General features: G+C 45.1%; 1 protein-coding gene across 1 annotated transcript in view; it reads left to right on the plus strand.

The window, feature by feature from the left end:
• Positions 1-264: 264 nt before the first annotated feature.
• The window catches only part of LOC139774385 (uncharacterized), a gene marked incomplete at its 5' end in the record, with an annotated part of 48,119 nt that continues 31,544 nt past the window's right edge, over positions 265-16,839 (plus strand). The window contains 6 exons of the mRNA XM_071709619.1: positions 265-344; positions 1,774-1,809; positions 3,118-3,153; positions 7,866-7,936; positions 10,045-10,132; positions 16,314-16,493. Coding sequence (XP_071565720.1) covers positions 265-344; positions 1,774-1,809; positions 3,118-3,153; positions 7,866-7,936; positions 10,045-10,132; positions 16,314-16,493 — 491 coding nt within the window. The remainder of the gene's footprint in view (positions 345-1,773; positions 1,810-3,117; positions 3,154-7,865; positions 7,937-10,044; positions 10,133-16,313; positions 16,494-16,839) is intronic.

A 16,839-nucleotide genomic window follows, 5' to 3' on the forward strand; every position in this document is an offset into this window, starting at 1 on the left:
AAGCGTGAAACACGCGAGATGGATAGCTTGCTTAAATCGGGCAGCCAAACGACTTGTTTAAAGACTTACACAAGCTCGGTTCTTTAACGTAGTTGTGAGACAAGTTGAAATATCTATCCCTAGTATACATTTTATACATTTTTCTTGTTCGACAACAAGAAAACCGAAACTTCACTTGCCATTCTATTGCTAAAAGAGAATGGGAAGTATTTCAGGTATTATATATAGTTCGTCGACTTAATAGTTTCATTGTTCGTGTTTCAGGTCCACCCGGTGAGCCGGGTCCACCCGGAAAGAGGGGCAAGAAAGGGAAGAAGGGCGATCCCGGGGAGCCCGGTGCGCCGGTGAGTACCTTCGTGCTGATGCTTCGGTATCGTGCGAAGAGCACGCCGTATATATACACATACGGTATTAGTGCACTGATACATCGCACGTGCAGTTGTGTGTGTGCGCGAGTGTGTTTATTAGGGAGTGCATCAGCAGCTCCATGCATGAAGTAGTAGTTAACGGTACGCGTTATATTACTCCCCCTGTCCCCCTGTTTTCTGGACTCGAGACTAAGTACACTGAGCGGTGACTAATGTAAGCAGTACGCGCTTTTTTGCGAGACTCGCGCACACGCGCGACCGGTACAAGGAGAATTGAAGTCACACTCCCGCGAAGACGGTCCAAAACTATAAAGTTTTAAAGAAACGAGCTGAGAGCGACCGTGTATTAATCATGGTGTACGCTATAAACTTCAAGAGAAATCAATTTTTCTTCCTCCTATTAAGGAAAAGTAGAAGTTTGTTAGACTGCTCCTGCGGGCGGTGTCTTTAATTCAACACGAGCATTATCGAAAACTTTCTCGCGTAATTACGCCGGATCAAAAATAAAGCTACATTCCAGTTGCAGAAAGAGCTTATTTGGTATTTAATTGGCACTTTCCTGCCAGTTGCATTTTATAAAGAAATATCGATGCCGGATGACTCGGCGATTAAAATCCTGAAGTTACAACATAACGTTGTGGAGAAACAAATTAATCTCACTCGCGCGATACCAACTTACATTACGTCAAGGAGTAATTAATTAGTTGCAAAGTTATACGTTACATACAACAACTTATTCACATTTTCGATCCTAATACAAAACTCAAAGGCTATTATTCTCTCCTTAAATTTGATTTATTGCCAAATCTTGTGTTTATTTTTTTATTTCCCGACCTATCGTCCGCCGAATTGAATTTCAAAATTATAAGAAATAATGGAATTTAAAGAGCCCCGGATCGTTATCTGTCGAACTTAATAATCGACGTCGAAATTTTGTTCGCCCGTCGCGACGAGCAGGTTCTCTCTTCGGCTGCGCAGCATCGTGGGTGTTCCAGAGGCGCGCGATCGGATTTCCCTCGCGATTGCCGATCGAGCGAGCGCATCGTCGCGTAATCAAAGATCGGATTGGCGGAACACCGGGAGAACGGGGAGGGAATGGATCGGCATCAACTAGTGTGCGTGCGCGCGTGCTTATACGCCCGTGGAATATCTAATTGGCCGGAATAATTATCGGCGGGCGGCAGTGTATACGGATCCTTACAGCCGGGATCGTATACACACATACACGTATATATAGTACATACGGGACTGGGGCCGATAATATCGCGGGCACGATCGGCCGGCCCGCGAAATAATCGCTTTTGCATGCGCGCGAGAGAGTACCCTAAGTAAATCCCCCCACCTCTCTCCCTCTCCTGCCTTCTCGTGTAAACGAGTTTTTAATTTTTTATACCCCTTCTTACAGGGTGTGGCCGGGACGCCGGGCAAGAACGGTTTTCCGGTATATTATTTTTTATTTTCTTTCTGAAGTACACTCCTTCTCGCTTCTATCTCTGTCTGTGTACGTCTGTCTGTCTCATATCCTCCACATTTGCATTATCGTCTCTCCGTGTTTCTCTGCCTGTCTCTTTCTCGCTGTCACTCTGTCTCTCAAACACCACGGACTCTCACCACACTATGTGCATCAAACATAACAGTCATTAAGTGCCATTAATGCGTATCATGTAGCCCGCTGATGTGCGATTTTTGCTCGTTTGACCCGCTTCTTTATCCGCGAGCTGTCTCTCGATCTGGATCCTCTTCCGGCTCTCGATTGTAAGCTATTCATCTGGATTTTTTATTCTCTTTTTTTTTATCGTGCATCAGCGCGATTCGTACGCGCGATCGAAGCACGAAATCGTACTTCGGCATTCTCGCTTCCATCATTGTATCGCGCGCGTCGCTTTGACGACTGAAGGTGCAACTGTTATACGCGTCGAGGAACCGGGTTAATTGCATTCTTCGCTCCGAGTATCACTCCTCGTTTTAATTGCTGGCAATTTTGAGCCGCCTATCAACGTTTCCGACTTACTAAGTATCAAGTTATCCTTTCGACGAAGCTGTAATTGCCGAATGGAGATCAATCTATCCGTGGACGAAATGAATATCTCGAGAAGTACTTTGCGAAATGTTCGTTTTAATAAAATTTAGATCGCGTCGGAAAGTCAAATTCTCTCGCGGGAAATTAATCTTTTACAATGTTGAATACACAATTTATAAAATTCGCTTAATTGATGAAGAATGTTGTGCGTTTCCTCTTATTTAAATTGCCGGTAATCAAAAATATGTAAATTAGATACAGAAATAACTGACATTTATCTGTCGAATCTGATTAATCACGGTAGCAACGATATCGAAAGAAATTCCGTGTAAAAATTGGCGCCACGGCGAAACACCAATTTCGAGATATGACCCGGCATCAAATATGAAAGTTGCCCCATCAGGAACGAAGCTGCGCAAAATTAAACATTCACGTGTGCCGAATAAAATTTCTATTAACAGCGCTTCCTCGCGTTTCTCGCTTCGTCGCAAATGTACGCGCCATATCACAGACAGGATCATGCGAATGCACTTTTGTCGCGCCTGGAAGCATAACGACTCATCATCGGTTCTGGTTTGTCGCGCTCGCCCGTGTTTATTACATGTTACATACACAAGGAATGAATATTTCCAAGGGCTCGCTCGGCCCGCACGCAATTTTTCACTTTTCTTCGTTCGTCGTTACGGACGCGTGAGCGACGACTGGCACTCACTGGCGGTGTTCTTTCAGGGACCTATCGGCTTGGACGGGCCCAAAGGTGATCCGGTAAGTTCGCCGCATAATTTACCATTTTAATTTTCGTCATGGCGTTACGAAGCGTGCGAAATTAATTGCTTCGTAAAAAACGCGAGAGGCAATATTTTATTTCGCGAACGCTTAACGTTCTGAGAATAACATTATTTGATAGAATAATGGTTATGGGCGTGAGAGAGCTTTAATCATAATGTATCTCGTGCGGCGAGGAACCTGTTTTATCGAAATTTATACCTGCGCGAGGTGTCATCGTAATAAATCCGATAATTTCTTCTCTTTTTATTGCGATCACGTAAATATGTCCAGGCTGCATTAAATTTATGATATTTTAAACATTTTAATTTCACGAAGTCGATCGGTACAAAAACAAACACTAGAAACTGCGAGACAATCAGCTCGCAATTAAATATAGATGATATCCATGAAATTTTTTGCTTGACTGAATTGTCGATAACTGCCGATTGTTCGTATATATTTTAATCAATACGATATAAATTTAGATGTCTTATCTAAATTTTCTGTCCTAATTGCACAGGTGCGAAACGAGGTCACTTAAGACATTTTGAGAGCATCTATATTACTGTTCTCAAATACGAGAGCGACAGTTTATTTAAATAACGTACCTCTCTCTTTCTTCCCAATCGATTTAGTTAAATAAGTACTTTATTTTATGAAGTCACGCGTCCCGGTGACGAAGGGACGTCGTCGGAGAAGATCAAAAAAGCAATGAAATCGAACGCTCGAAATGACAGACGTAAGATAATGATACGAGAGAAAGAGAGAGAGAGAGAGAGTAAGGAGAGCGAGAATTTTGATATCGAGTTTCCGTCAAACGCAGCTGTTCCTAAAAGATGAAACTTTTCCGGTCTACTTCTGGTCGTATTTCAGTAGAAATCGGAGTACGATATTTAGTCTTGATATTTCGAGATACAGCTCGATCAGTATTCGAGTCGCAATCAATGATTACACGAACGGGAACGCGTTCATATACCAATCGCTTCGGGCTCATCTTGTTCTGGCACACTTTTTCTCGAGTCTCTTGTTCGGAGCAGCTGACGTATGTTGAACGAATTAGCCGCAAAAATGCAGGATGATCAATCATATAAGTGATATATATATACATTCGGTATATATCATGCATTTCGCTATCAGACTCGGTTTTTGACGGGCACGGATCAAACGCAGGCAATGCGAATAAAAACATATCGAAATTCAAAATCAAATAGAACATTATTCGATGCAGATATTTTGTGCTGACATTTATACGGATACGAACTACGAAAATACGATTAATCGAGAGGATCATCGTCTTATTGTTGCTTTGATGGTCTGAAAAAAATGGTTAAACAAAGTATTCTCTAGAATTCTAATACAATGCATAGCGCGTATTGATAAACAATATAAAGTATTTTAAAGTTGCAGTAATAATCTACGGGTTTACAGACAGACGTCGACTTTTTAGCTACAGGCAACTTTTTCAAGTAAAAAAATATTGGAGAAGATTACCGTTAATTCCACTTACCTGTGAATATATTTACGCAGCGAGAAGAGCTTTGTTATAAAAGGAAACAAAACGTTGCAAGAGCGACGTTACCGTTATTGCGCTGTACAACGTCGTTATCGTAGGGTTAATAAATCAAATTATTCAGCTCTCGGCAAATAAATGTAATTTATTATATTTATTCATCCAGTATACAAATTCACATTGTATTTTTTTTAACATGCCAGCACTCCGTAGTTCGAGTTATCGTGATTTATTAAGACAACTCTATATCCTTATTCGCGGTTGTAGCGGCGGCGGTCGCGAATAGGATTGGAAGATGAATCGGATTTTAAATTGAAGATTTGCTCACTCACTTGCACTCACTTACTCTATTAACTCCGCTGTTCGTTGGGAAGCAGTTAGGTACTCGTCTGCGCACGATCGTTATATTTTCTCCGAGATGCGATTTTTTTTAACTCCAATCCGATTCATCGTTCGAACCTATTCGTCACCTGGCCTGCCATCACCTTTTTTTCGCGCTACGGACGTAAGACGTGCAAAGTCGCGACACGCAAACGGCCGTTCTTTGTCACTCGCCTTTCGCTTATCCATAAATGTATAACAGTCTATACATAGATAATGGCGACGTGTCTCTTCGAGGAAACAGACACGGAAATCGGATTGACGCGAGCATAGATTGATCGTTCCTTATTTCGCCGTCCTATTATACATCCGTCTAGCCGTTGCACACGCAAATCGATTGCGGATATGCGATACGTTATTGCGCTTTCGACGAAACCAGATCTGTATTCGAGAGAGGTAAGATGAGAACCATCATCTAACGGAATACGTTATTATTAACTAAATTCGCGTATTAGGACATAGAAGTTCCATAGTCTGCGTGTTCACTTCGACGACCCATCCCGGCACACGAGAGATGCTTGCAGATGCTCGTGCTGGTTACACGACGGGGTCCTTGTATTATAATCTCCGCACATACATCCTCGTATATATATGCGTGACTCTCTCGGTTATGCAAGGTCCTCGTGACACGCAAAGTCTTTTCGCATGACAGGCCCTTGTATGCGCGTCGGTGGCCCTTTGCGGCCACCTAGTTTGCCTTGCCGTATAGAGAGCAGCCTCTGTCTATTCGTGTACACACACGTGCTCGGCGGTGTGTCGCGTATACGTTTGATCTCGCGCAGGATGTCGCGGAATTACTGCTATTTCCTTTAATTACTGACGCTACGTGATAAATTAAGAAGGTTGACGACACGCTAATAAGTGTTTTCGCGATGCGGGCGACTAGATAAGAAAATGTAATTTTTTAATCTCGATCTCGAGTGGACTTTAATTGAATTGTCATAATTTGAGACACGCAGTCACCAGGGCACCGGGTGGTAAGATTGTGAAAAAAGATTGTGTCCGATAAAATTTTCATTAAAGAACAATCCGTTTCGAAGAATTCACGGACGATGGTTTCGTATACATGAGGAACCGTGTTGTGTGGTAGGACACTGACGTGACTGGATCTCGGTGGCGGTAAGGTACAAACGACAGAGCAAACAGATAGCGAGGAAATGTGTCCGAGAAGAAAAGACCGAGTACGTGCGCGATTGAAAGAGAGAGAGAGGAAGGAAGGGAGGGAGGGAGGGAGGGAGGGAGGGAGAGAGAGGGAGAGAGCAATAAGTGCATTGCAAATATCGCGAGTTGTTTGTTCTGTCGATGGCCGGGAAGAAAGGACCCGCACGATCGGCTCCTTCCCTCGCGTTCCTCTCTTTGCCCGGCCCGGCGTTTTCTTTTTAAACGAGTGTGGCAAACGAGTGTGTACACAGTCGCCGGGCGACCAATACCCGGCGCGGATCCGTACTAAGGGTATTCCGAGATTCGAATAACGAATCCGGCGTTTATATCGGATTTCGTGCAAATAGTCATAGCGCGCGGGTTACAGCGGTAGCGGTGACTCCGCAATTTGCCTCGGGATCGCGGAGTTTACTCTCTACTCGCTACTCCGGGGGCAAGGATCCGCCGCGCAAACACACACAGGTTTATCTTCTTGGAAATTTACAACCGCGCTATCCTGCGCCGCGACCTACGTACCCGGGCGAAATATTAAATCGCGATTTTAACCCTCGTTGAATCGCGTAATCGTTGAATCTCCCTCGGGTGTGTCCGCAGGTTTGCGGAGTCCGAAATTTTATGCGGGTCTGCGTTCTCTTCGCCGAGATACGTCGCGAAGGTTACTCACGCCGCACGATAATGGTGGTTCTCGTGCATTGATACAGTACGCAGAAATGGATCTGAATAAACCGCGTCCAGAGTGAAATAGAATGCTTCAGGCTTTTTTGATCGAATACTCTCCTCCCCTCTCCAGTACAGCACCTTTGTAGATTAAATCTGATCCTATTGCATTTTATACAGTATAAAAATATATGCGATTTGATTTAAATTTACCTATCTTTTTTTTTATTTGTCTTCTAATTCGTCTAATAATTTTATTTTTTTCCCATTTGTTAGAGAGGTGAATAAGAGAGGTATAATTTGTTGCTTTCTAATCTATTGGCATGAATTATATAGCGAGCATTTATATCTGTCGACTTTGCATCGATATAAGTAATTATGTTTGTGAAGTTGAAATAGTTAAAGACTAATTATGTTGCGTGAAATTAAAGTAGCTGAGAACTAGTTACGTGTATGTTATTATGAAGAATAATTGCAACGAGATTAAAGTTCGAGAACTCGTACACGCATCTTCTTCGTAAATTTTAGAAACGCAAATTACTTGGAAGGAAATCTCCTTTAATTTAATCTTAATAATCGCAGAATCTCCGTACAGACAATTTGAGCTCTACGCTATTGGGTATTTTTGAAAGGGAACGAGAGCGCCAGAATTCTTAATTAAAGCTGAAAGTGCTTTCATAATGATTCAATACGCAAAGTTGATATGAAAACGAAATCCCGGCGCATCGTTCTAACATTTTTAGCAGATCAAAAGATAAAAGTAGATAATAAAATTCTTTCAAAATATTGCACAGAATCGCGTATAAATCTCGAAAAAAATTCCAACTTTCTCTCGGAGTTAGCTGGTTTACAAATTAGAGAGGTAATGCTCAACAAGAGCCGTGAGATATTTGATCGCTGTACAGTTATGATATAACAGAGAGGAGACGCTCATTCGGAAAAAGCTTGTTCATTTCATCGTTATTACTCCACGTAATACACAGCATCCCTTTGTTCGCAGGGCCGACCCGGTGACAAAGGGCAGAAGGGCGAGCTGGGCAGCCCCGGATTCGACGTCTTGTCCGCAGTGAAGGTATCTAAGCTACGCTATCTGGCGCGGAATAAAGCAATATCCGCCGGCGCACTCGTAACGCGAAAATGCGTGCCCCCGCGCTCTCTCATTTCTCACCTTACAGCCTCCGCTGTCCTTCAGAGAGCAATCTCGTAAAGCCCCGTGTGTATCACGGGACGTGTGTATCGCCGGCGCGGCCGACGCACAGAGCGGAGAGAGAAAGAGGCGAGAAGAATACGGGATAAATCCTGAAGGGATGGCGGAGGGGGTGCGCGGGCGGAAGAAATAAAACGATATTTTCATCGCGCGTAAAGCTGCAAATCTCATTTTACGTGGTAAAAGTGCACTCGAGCGGGAACGTTATTAACGTCTTCTCGATCGCGTCGCCGTGAAGCGTCAAAAGACCGACGGTTAATCGAATAAATTACGCGGATTTCGTGATTTCAGCCCGAGGAATTTCACAAAGTATCGGGAGCGAGTCGATGCAAAGAAATTAGTGTCACGCACAGGGAAAGCTCCCTTTGGAACGATCCGGAGTGGAACGAGGACTCTTTTATATACGAATCCTCTGGGAAATCATATAACCGAGGCTCTCCGGCTGGCCTAATTCGCCCACCGCGTTTATCCGTGATAATTAAATCTCAGCTCTCGCGCGAAAGCGAGATTTGTAAAATCGTCAAAGCACCTGAAATAACATTTCGCGCGGCAATCCGCGATTCCGCGCGCGCGCCCGTGAGGGTAAAAGACCCAACATTTTATTTAACCCCCCGTCGCTTTTTTTTTAGGTCGAGGAGTACGCTTCTTCATTCCGCTCGAGCGCACTTGCGCGCGTCGTCGATCGCGCGCGATTTCTTTCACCAAGTGTCATGTACGACAAGAGGGCACTTCCTCCTGTCGTCTCGTCTCGCGTTCGAGAATCTAGCCAGCTTCGCCCTGGAAATCGAGCGACCGTCCGTTGATTTTATTGCGAGGACGACGATGCGTGCACGACGCGTTCGTCCGTGCACATGCATATGCATACGCTCGTGTCCAGGGCGAAATCACCGGAGCTCCGTGTTCTCTCGATCCAGCGTGCAACAAGCGCGCCCGGTGTATCGATCGGTGTGCGTTTGCCGCGCGACGACGAGCACATCACACGCGGAGTCCGCGTGCGACGAAGCCCAGAAGACGATTGACGGCTGAAAAGAGATCATCACAATTCGATGATTATTCATACTTTTCTATGTTTTTGCCTAAAGACAAAAATTGATTCCAGATTAATCAACAGATACAGGTTTTGGATATTAAAGTAGTCATTAGGAAGCGATAATTAATTTTATTTTCGAGTACATAATTAGATGCTTTTAGAAGTTCTGTAAATTAAATTAGTCGAAAGTGATACTTTATTTTATGCATTTGCTGTACGAAAGAAAACGATTTTTACCGTTTTATCGTATCGCGGCGCTCGTACAGTGTAAACATTTGCCAATTAACCCGGGAACGGTCGCCCCTTTTTTTGCATAAATGGTCAACTGGTGATTTTTACACTCCAATTAAAAGTCATTGTTATTAATTACATATCGTATTTTTATTGTTCTAAAATTTATTAGTATTTGAGGACAATATGTAAGTAAGTTTACTCAACATTTTCTGGAAAAAAAAAAGTAAAGAGAAACAAAAAAAATATTTAAAAATGAAAGAAGCGCATTAAAATATTATCGTGAGCTTAATGTTTTTGATACTGGGGTGTAAAAATCACCCTAGGTGCCCGTTCCCTGATTAAATAACGGCAGGATGAAGATCATCGTTCGAGAAAAAAATCGCGTCAGTTATCGCGCACTAATCTACGTTCATTCCGTCGCACGCCATCCGTCAAAATGCAGACGGCGGCGCAAAATCGGCGTGATTGCCTTAACCGGTGTGAACGACAGGCGCGAGAAAAGAAGAATCACGTCAATCTCTGGCGTCTCGTCGCGCCTCTTTCCCGCACGTGGACTCCGCGCCTGAATTCGTAAAAAACGAATTTCACGCAAAATCTGTTTCGCGCTCGTTCGCGCCCGTTCGACGCGTCGATCGCCAACAGCCAACAGCGACGCGACATCGCAGTACGAGAGTAAATAAATAAACCTTGCCTTTTTTCTCGCCTACGGGTCAATGCACAGGGATTGGGGTTAAAGAGGTCGGTGACGACGCTCCGCGGCGGGACGCTCGGCTACGCGGAAATCGTCGCCCTCAAGGTAAACCGGCCTCCTCCTCCTCGGAAGGCGCGACACGCTTCTCGGTGTCGCGATCCGGACGGACATCCTCCAATCCCCTCAATCGTCTCTCCCCGCTGTTTCTCACCCGTCATCTCGTCATTGTCCAACACTGCCGTAGTCGTCGCTTCTTCTCTTCTTCTTTTCATCCCCCGTCCGCTGTCCCCACTTTCCCCACCGTTCATCCCCTGTTGTACCACCTGTATGTCAGTTATTTTTGTGTCCGCGCGCCGTCGCATATACATCCCGGATGCGCGACAGGCCGGATCTCTCGTCGTCCAGTTGTTCTTTAGCTAGTCGTTGCCTCGTGCGGTGCTTTCGGTGTAGCGTTCTCTCGTTGGTTTATATGAAACGAAGTGCGTCGTCGATGCTCCATCGTCGATTCGGGGCCTCTCTTGTCTCTGTCGATCCCGAATTTGTTTTAATACATACGTAGGATAAAATAATTGCGATAAGTATATCATGCGAGATAATTTATTTGTTGATCGTGATTGAACGATAATGAGAGACTGCTGAACGAACGGCCATCGGCGACGCACTTTTTCACTTTGGTTTTTGGTTGGTAATGGTGTTTACTTTAAGTTACAGTATTTAGGTATATCTCTGGGCATGCCTTGGATTCGGAAGAGCAGTGAGATACGAGAACCCGTACCCTCCTCCACTCAACCCCTGATAAAAAAAGATATGAATTCCCCGATACGCTTCCCGCCCGGTACCGAAAATCGTCCCCCCCCCCCCGTTTTTGTCTTGTAGCGATTTGGTTTTTTACCCGTAGTATTGACCTACTTTTAGGATCTTCAGGAGAAAGGGGTTAATATCTCAGCGCAGAACATCATACCACTGAAAGTAAGTGCGCCTGCTTTTCGGGAGTTCCCCCATTTCCTTCCCCTTTTCGTCGATCCCTCGACGAATGGTGCTCGATTCGAATTTTGCGGTACACTTCGGCTTTTTTAGAAGATAAATTTTATTTTTAAAATTTTTATAAATCTAAGATATGTCAATCGCTCGTTATTATTTTCGTGAATGTCGTATTGCAACTGTTATTTCCAAGACACGTTAAATTTTTTAAGTTACTTGGAGATATTTAAATTAAAAAAAAAAAAACGGGAGGAAATGCCGCAGATGAATGAATTATTTGAATATCTTTAAAACTTACCTTTTGTTTATTCATACTTTCTCGAGAACACTTAAACACCACGGGATCATTCTAAATTCGCTGGTGAAAGTAGAAAACGCGCCGTTGAAACGAGCTGTCGCGCCGGAAAGAAGTTGCAAAAGTTTGCCCACCTCGAAGGAATCCCGGGGCGATTTAATTCTCCCTTTCGCCGAGATTGCAAACTTAGTTCTCGCCCCGCTGTCGCGACAACCGGAAGTTGTCGGGAGGATTTATTTATCGGTCGGATAACCGATACCGAGCGCGCGCCTGTCTATGTCCGGTCCCTTAATCGCACGGCGGAATTTTGTCGCGGTCGACGCGGCGGCTTCATGCCGAGCACCGTTCGATCGAGAGGGAACGAATCGAGGCGCGAACACGGCGGAAGGAAGTTTCGAAGCAGTTGTAACTCTGGTCGAATCACATCCCGCTGTGCTCGCGCCATATCGAACATTTGCGAGGTTCGCTAGACTCTTACAACGTACCCTTTTACTTTACGGTTCGATACCTCCATTCTTTCGATACCCCATCTCCCTCTCTCTTTCTCTCTACTCTACTCTCTTCTATCGGGGGTCGTGTACAAGTTACCGCGCGCCTCGTATACCATCCCGGCAATCGATTGTCCCGAGATACGCCGTAAGGAAAGACCGCTCGAAAATCCGCGGAGGGAAGCCGCCGTCTTTGCCGTCTCGCGGTATTCCACCACTCGGGCGAATGCAAATCCTCTCGCGAAAGGCAGACACACAGCCTCTCTCGGCTGCCAGTCTCGGTGTCGAATTCGTATTCGACTCGAAAGATCGAAGAGGCGGCCGGTAGTGGAGTGCCAGCACACACAGCGCGATATCCTATACTCTTTCAGAGTAAGAGATGAGGCCGGCCTCTCCTCGCACATTTCATACATCCACTCCGCGCTAGTGCTTTGACTTGACACAACGGCGGCGGCTTCCACGAGCGCCGTTTGAGTTTCAAAGGGGATATCGTCCCCGTCGTTGCTCGAGACGCATCGCTTTATCAAATTCCGAAGGAAGATTTTTAGAATTAGTTTTACAACGTAGACATTTTCAGAGTCAAATTTACAGTCGAAGAATTTTCAGCTATTCGGTTACGCCGACGTAGGAATTTCCAACTTAAATTTTACGATGAAAGAAATTCAGATCTTTCAGAATTTTTTGAAGATCTTTTATTTGAAATTTTGTACACGATGTCTGTGATAAGTCTTTGCGATTATCAAATTATCTATTTTTATAGAAACATTATATGCATACAAGATATTTATAATAATAATAATAAGTGAAACTAGAATTACAAGATTTTGATAAAACAAATACTGATAATGACAAAACTTTCGAGTTTAACTTGGTAGAATATTCAAAATTATTATCAACGATATTTTTCGACTAAATCTTCATAATGATTGAGTTTCGCATTCGACGCGACACGTAGGCAAGATGTCAATACTAAAAAAAACCATAGAGGGAAAAAAAATAACGTCCGAAATTCACGAACGCCTCCGCGAGAGAGGGAATTTTACGCGAGAGAGGCGCGGATTACGTGGTCGTGTAGCCGCGAAAAAATCCTGGCGGAAACGCGCGTGTGCGAAAAAAAAGAGGAGGAAAAAAAGGGGGCAACGGTGTGCCGCGCTACGCTGGCGCACATAAGGCGCGAGTAAAAAATGCACGACCCCGCCGCATTCGTCCCGCATGCCGATGCGAAAATCGCACGCGCGCCTCCGCAACACACGGGGCGCGTGCGTGCGTGCGTGCGTTGCATGATACTATTTTGTAACATCTGCAGTCTATCCTGTTTTCTCTCTGTGGCGTAGTGCGATGCGCGTGTGTGCGCTACCCACCTACGCATGCGGGTGTGCGATGCGCGTGTGTGTGTGTCCATCCACCCGCTGGATGAATGCGCGGGCGACTTAAAAGCGCGTAGGTGGTATCCGTAGACTTTGCCTGTGATCGTATCGCAGTCGCATGATCGCACGATGATGGTGTATTGATGTAGCTGTCGGGAATGAATGAGTAACTGCTGGTCCTCCGGCGGGCGTTGGTCAACCGTAACTCGAATATTCAATGTACTCGCGAGACACGATTATATCCCGATTATCGGATCGCGCGCGTTATTAAAAAAAGAGTAGCAGCGAAGGAAAAGAATGTCAGAGGCGATTTGCACCGAGAGTCGATTTGGAGATAACAATGCTCATTTCGAAGATGCTGCTTCGACAGGTGCACTGCTAGAAGAGAAGCGCGCCTGACCTATTTCGAGAATTGCGGGACGCGATTGCGAGCATCGATACAGAATTACAGACATGCTTTTGAAGATACAGGCGCGTTGTAATATATTTACATGAAAATACACGAGCGCCTGACACAATGGCAGTGGTAATGCATAAGGGTAACACAAATAATAAATGACAATAGCGCAACCACGGGAATATTGGGAGAGGCGGTTAACCATAATGAGCTAAATTCCCTTTCTCCAGCGACGTTACAGCTAGAGCTACGTTCGAGGATTCAATAATGAAACGCTAACTGCAGTTAATTATCCCGTTAAAGAACCTCGTTACGTTTAATTGTAAGTATTCATGAGATGCGAGAAGTTTGTCGTTTTTCATCCCTTCTCCCTTTTTCACGGAAGATTCCGCGAAAGCGAAGTTAAAAGAAATATTTTACGCCAGTTTAATTAGTCGTATCGACTAGCGTAGTCCATCGAGAAATGATATTTATTATATTAGAATCAAGCACACACACACAAAAGGACTTTACGCAACTGAATTTCTCTAAAAATATTTAATAGCACGCCGTATCATTTCATATGTAAATTTTTAATTCACTTTTATAACAACATGGAAAAATTTAATCATCTTTCGATATGACGGAGTTCTCATATTTGCATGAATATTCAGACCTGTTTAATTACGGCTCTCGGTGCCTCAGGCCTCCTATCGGTTCCGGCGTATGCGGGAGAGAAATTGAAAAATAGGCTGCGCCGAAGTTATTCTACCTTCTCTCTCTGTTTTTTTCGCTCCAAAACCATGAAACATGTTGCCCCCACGCAAAATGCCCGCGACGACCGCGTATATCTCCGAAAACGCGTCTCGTCGGGCCATTCCGGTTGAGTTTTCATCCGCGGGGCACCTGCGCCCTCGGGATATGTGTACGTGCGTGTAGATACGTCTGGCCCAATGCATGCCGCGTGTCGTAGACTTCTCTAAACGTTGCTCGTACATTTCTGTGTATGCCTGGCCATATTGTGCGTGTATGTGGTGTCCCGCTATACGCACCGAACGACGATTCATCGTTATTTGTCTCGGCCATATCATTCAGTCGGGGATGCGTCGCGATCGCATGCATGTGTATGCGCGCTCGATGTGGTCGAATCGCGACGCGTATCGTGCATCTATCGTCTTCCCCGCCGTTATCTCTCGCGAGCGCATATATAAACACGTGTTCTCCGCGCGCATTTGCTCCCGGGGGGTGGTTGCTCTCGGGGGGTGGTCGCGCTCGGCAGCTGATGTGTCTCTCGCCGGTCGTGACAGAAATTAATTGCTCGTTCGTGTACGCGGGCTGTCTCATCGCCGCTGGAAAATGCTGTTTCAATAGCCCGGGCCTTCGACGAACCGCGGCATTCATCGTCCCGAATGCGTTTGATGAAGGGTCTAATTAATATTTGACCCGAGAGCACGCGTAGCGGACCGCATATGACACGTACTAACAGCGATATTTTTCGTACCGTCATATAACGCGGCCGCGCCAAGTATTAAAAAAAAAAAAGAATTCTGATCCCCCGGATAATTTCAGCGAAATTTTAAGCCGATAGGAATTTAAAAATATTTACGATTTTATTATCGAGATATTTAATTTAGAAAAAAATTGACAAATTCTGACATACGTCGGCTTTCGTCAGATTTTCTCGACAAGAAATCCGCTGTTGGCTTTCTCTTTCCGATAATGATGAAACCTGTAAAAACGAGAATTAATTAAGCATTTTCACAAAGATCCTATTACTTAAAACTAATTAAGAATATAATCAAAACTTATCTTCTCTCACTTTTCCTTTAGCTCTTTCTGTTTCGCTAAATTACTTTACTTGAGGAATAAGTGCCAATAACTGCGGAACTGCGGAAGAAAAGATAAAACTCGTTCGCTTAAAGATATTTCAAAATTGCCTTCGAACTTATCGTGCCGCGATTTTAGCTCCGGATCCGTCCAACGGACACCGTCTTTTAACGGCTCCCGGCACGTCGGAAAGTTTTCTACATTACGTCGAAAACGATCGCGCGAAAGTATCCATGGAAGAAAGAAACGACCCTAAGAACCATCACGGAGGTGTTTCTTCGCGGGATCCGGTTACACCTCGAGCATCTTTGGGCGTCTTCTTACGAGAGAGATAATGAAAAATTCTCTCGCGCTAAACGAAAACTCTTCGCTCGCCTTATCGCGCCGTAGTCGAAGCGGCGCGTAGTAGTAATACGATAATACGGTAAAAAGTTCATCATTCCGTAGCTCGCTGTTGTTATTCGCCGCATCGTGAAACCATAAATCCGCGCAAAAGAGCAACCTCGTACCCCCGCGCACGCGCGCCGAGATCTTTCTCGTTTCCATGCACTATTCTTTCGCGAGTTTTCATCCTTTTTCCTGCGTCTACCCGCCAGTCCACATACTCCCCCCCCCCCTCTCTCTCTCTCTCTGTCTTTCTCTCTGTCTTTCTCTCTGGACTCTTTACTAACTTCGTCTACCTCACTCTTTATCTCTTTGGCTCTGTCTATCTTTTGTTCTCTCGCTATCTACTTCTTTTTACTGTTTCACCTTCCTCATATGCTCACCCGAGAGATCGTACACCATATATACGACTCTCCTTCTTCTTTGAACCCCCCTTCTTCTCTCTTCCCCTTGTCGATCCCCCGTCAGTCCGTGGCACAAACCGACGAGTACCGAGAGACACTCTTGTGTCGAGGGCTCTCGCCGGAGAGAAAAGCCGTAACGACGTAACGCTCTTGGGACGTAACAGGGAGAGCCGGGTGAACCTGGACCGCCGGGACCACCCGGTCCGCCAGGAGCCGAGGGTCTTCCCGGGCACGAGGGCAGACAAGGGATTCCGGGCGAGGTCGGCGCACCAGGGGAGAAGGGCCCGCCCGGGCCGATCGGGCCCATCGGCCCGACGGGCACGCCTGGACTTGCAGGTCCCAAGGTGAGTCCGAGAGAAATTAATCCACGCCGTATCTCCGGTTACACGTCGGCCATGTCCCGGTCTTTGGGACATCGAGGTATCAAATATCATCCGTTTCCCTAGATTTGAAGAGCTTTCCTCGGTCAGCTGTCCTCCTCTTGGCGTGACAGGTGGCATTCCGTCACGAAAGGGGTGAAAGTAGCATGCATTCTCTTAGGTGGAGAACGCACGGACATTTAAAAAGATGAGGGACAAGTGATTTATTTAAAAGATTTTTCTACTACTATATATACTCTTTTTAATATATTGAAATATTTTAAAAAATATCCCATAAGGAATTTTTGAAAAATTCTATTAAAATTAATAA

The sequence above is a fragment of the Temnothorax nylanderi genome, unplaced genomic scaffold, assembly GCF_030848795.1.
Source record: "Temnothorax nylanderi isolate EJ_2023f unplaced genomic scaffold, tnyl_v1.0 TNYL_tig0080_pilon, whole genome shotgun sequence".
Classification (NCBI taxonomy): domain Eukaryota; kingdom Metazoa; phylum Arthropoda; class Insecta; order Hymenoptera; family Formicidae; genus Temnothorax; species Temnothorax nylanderi.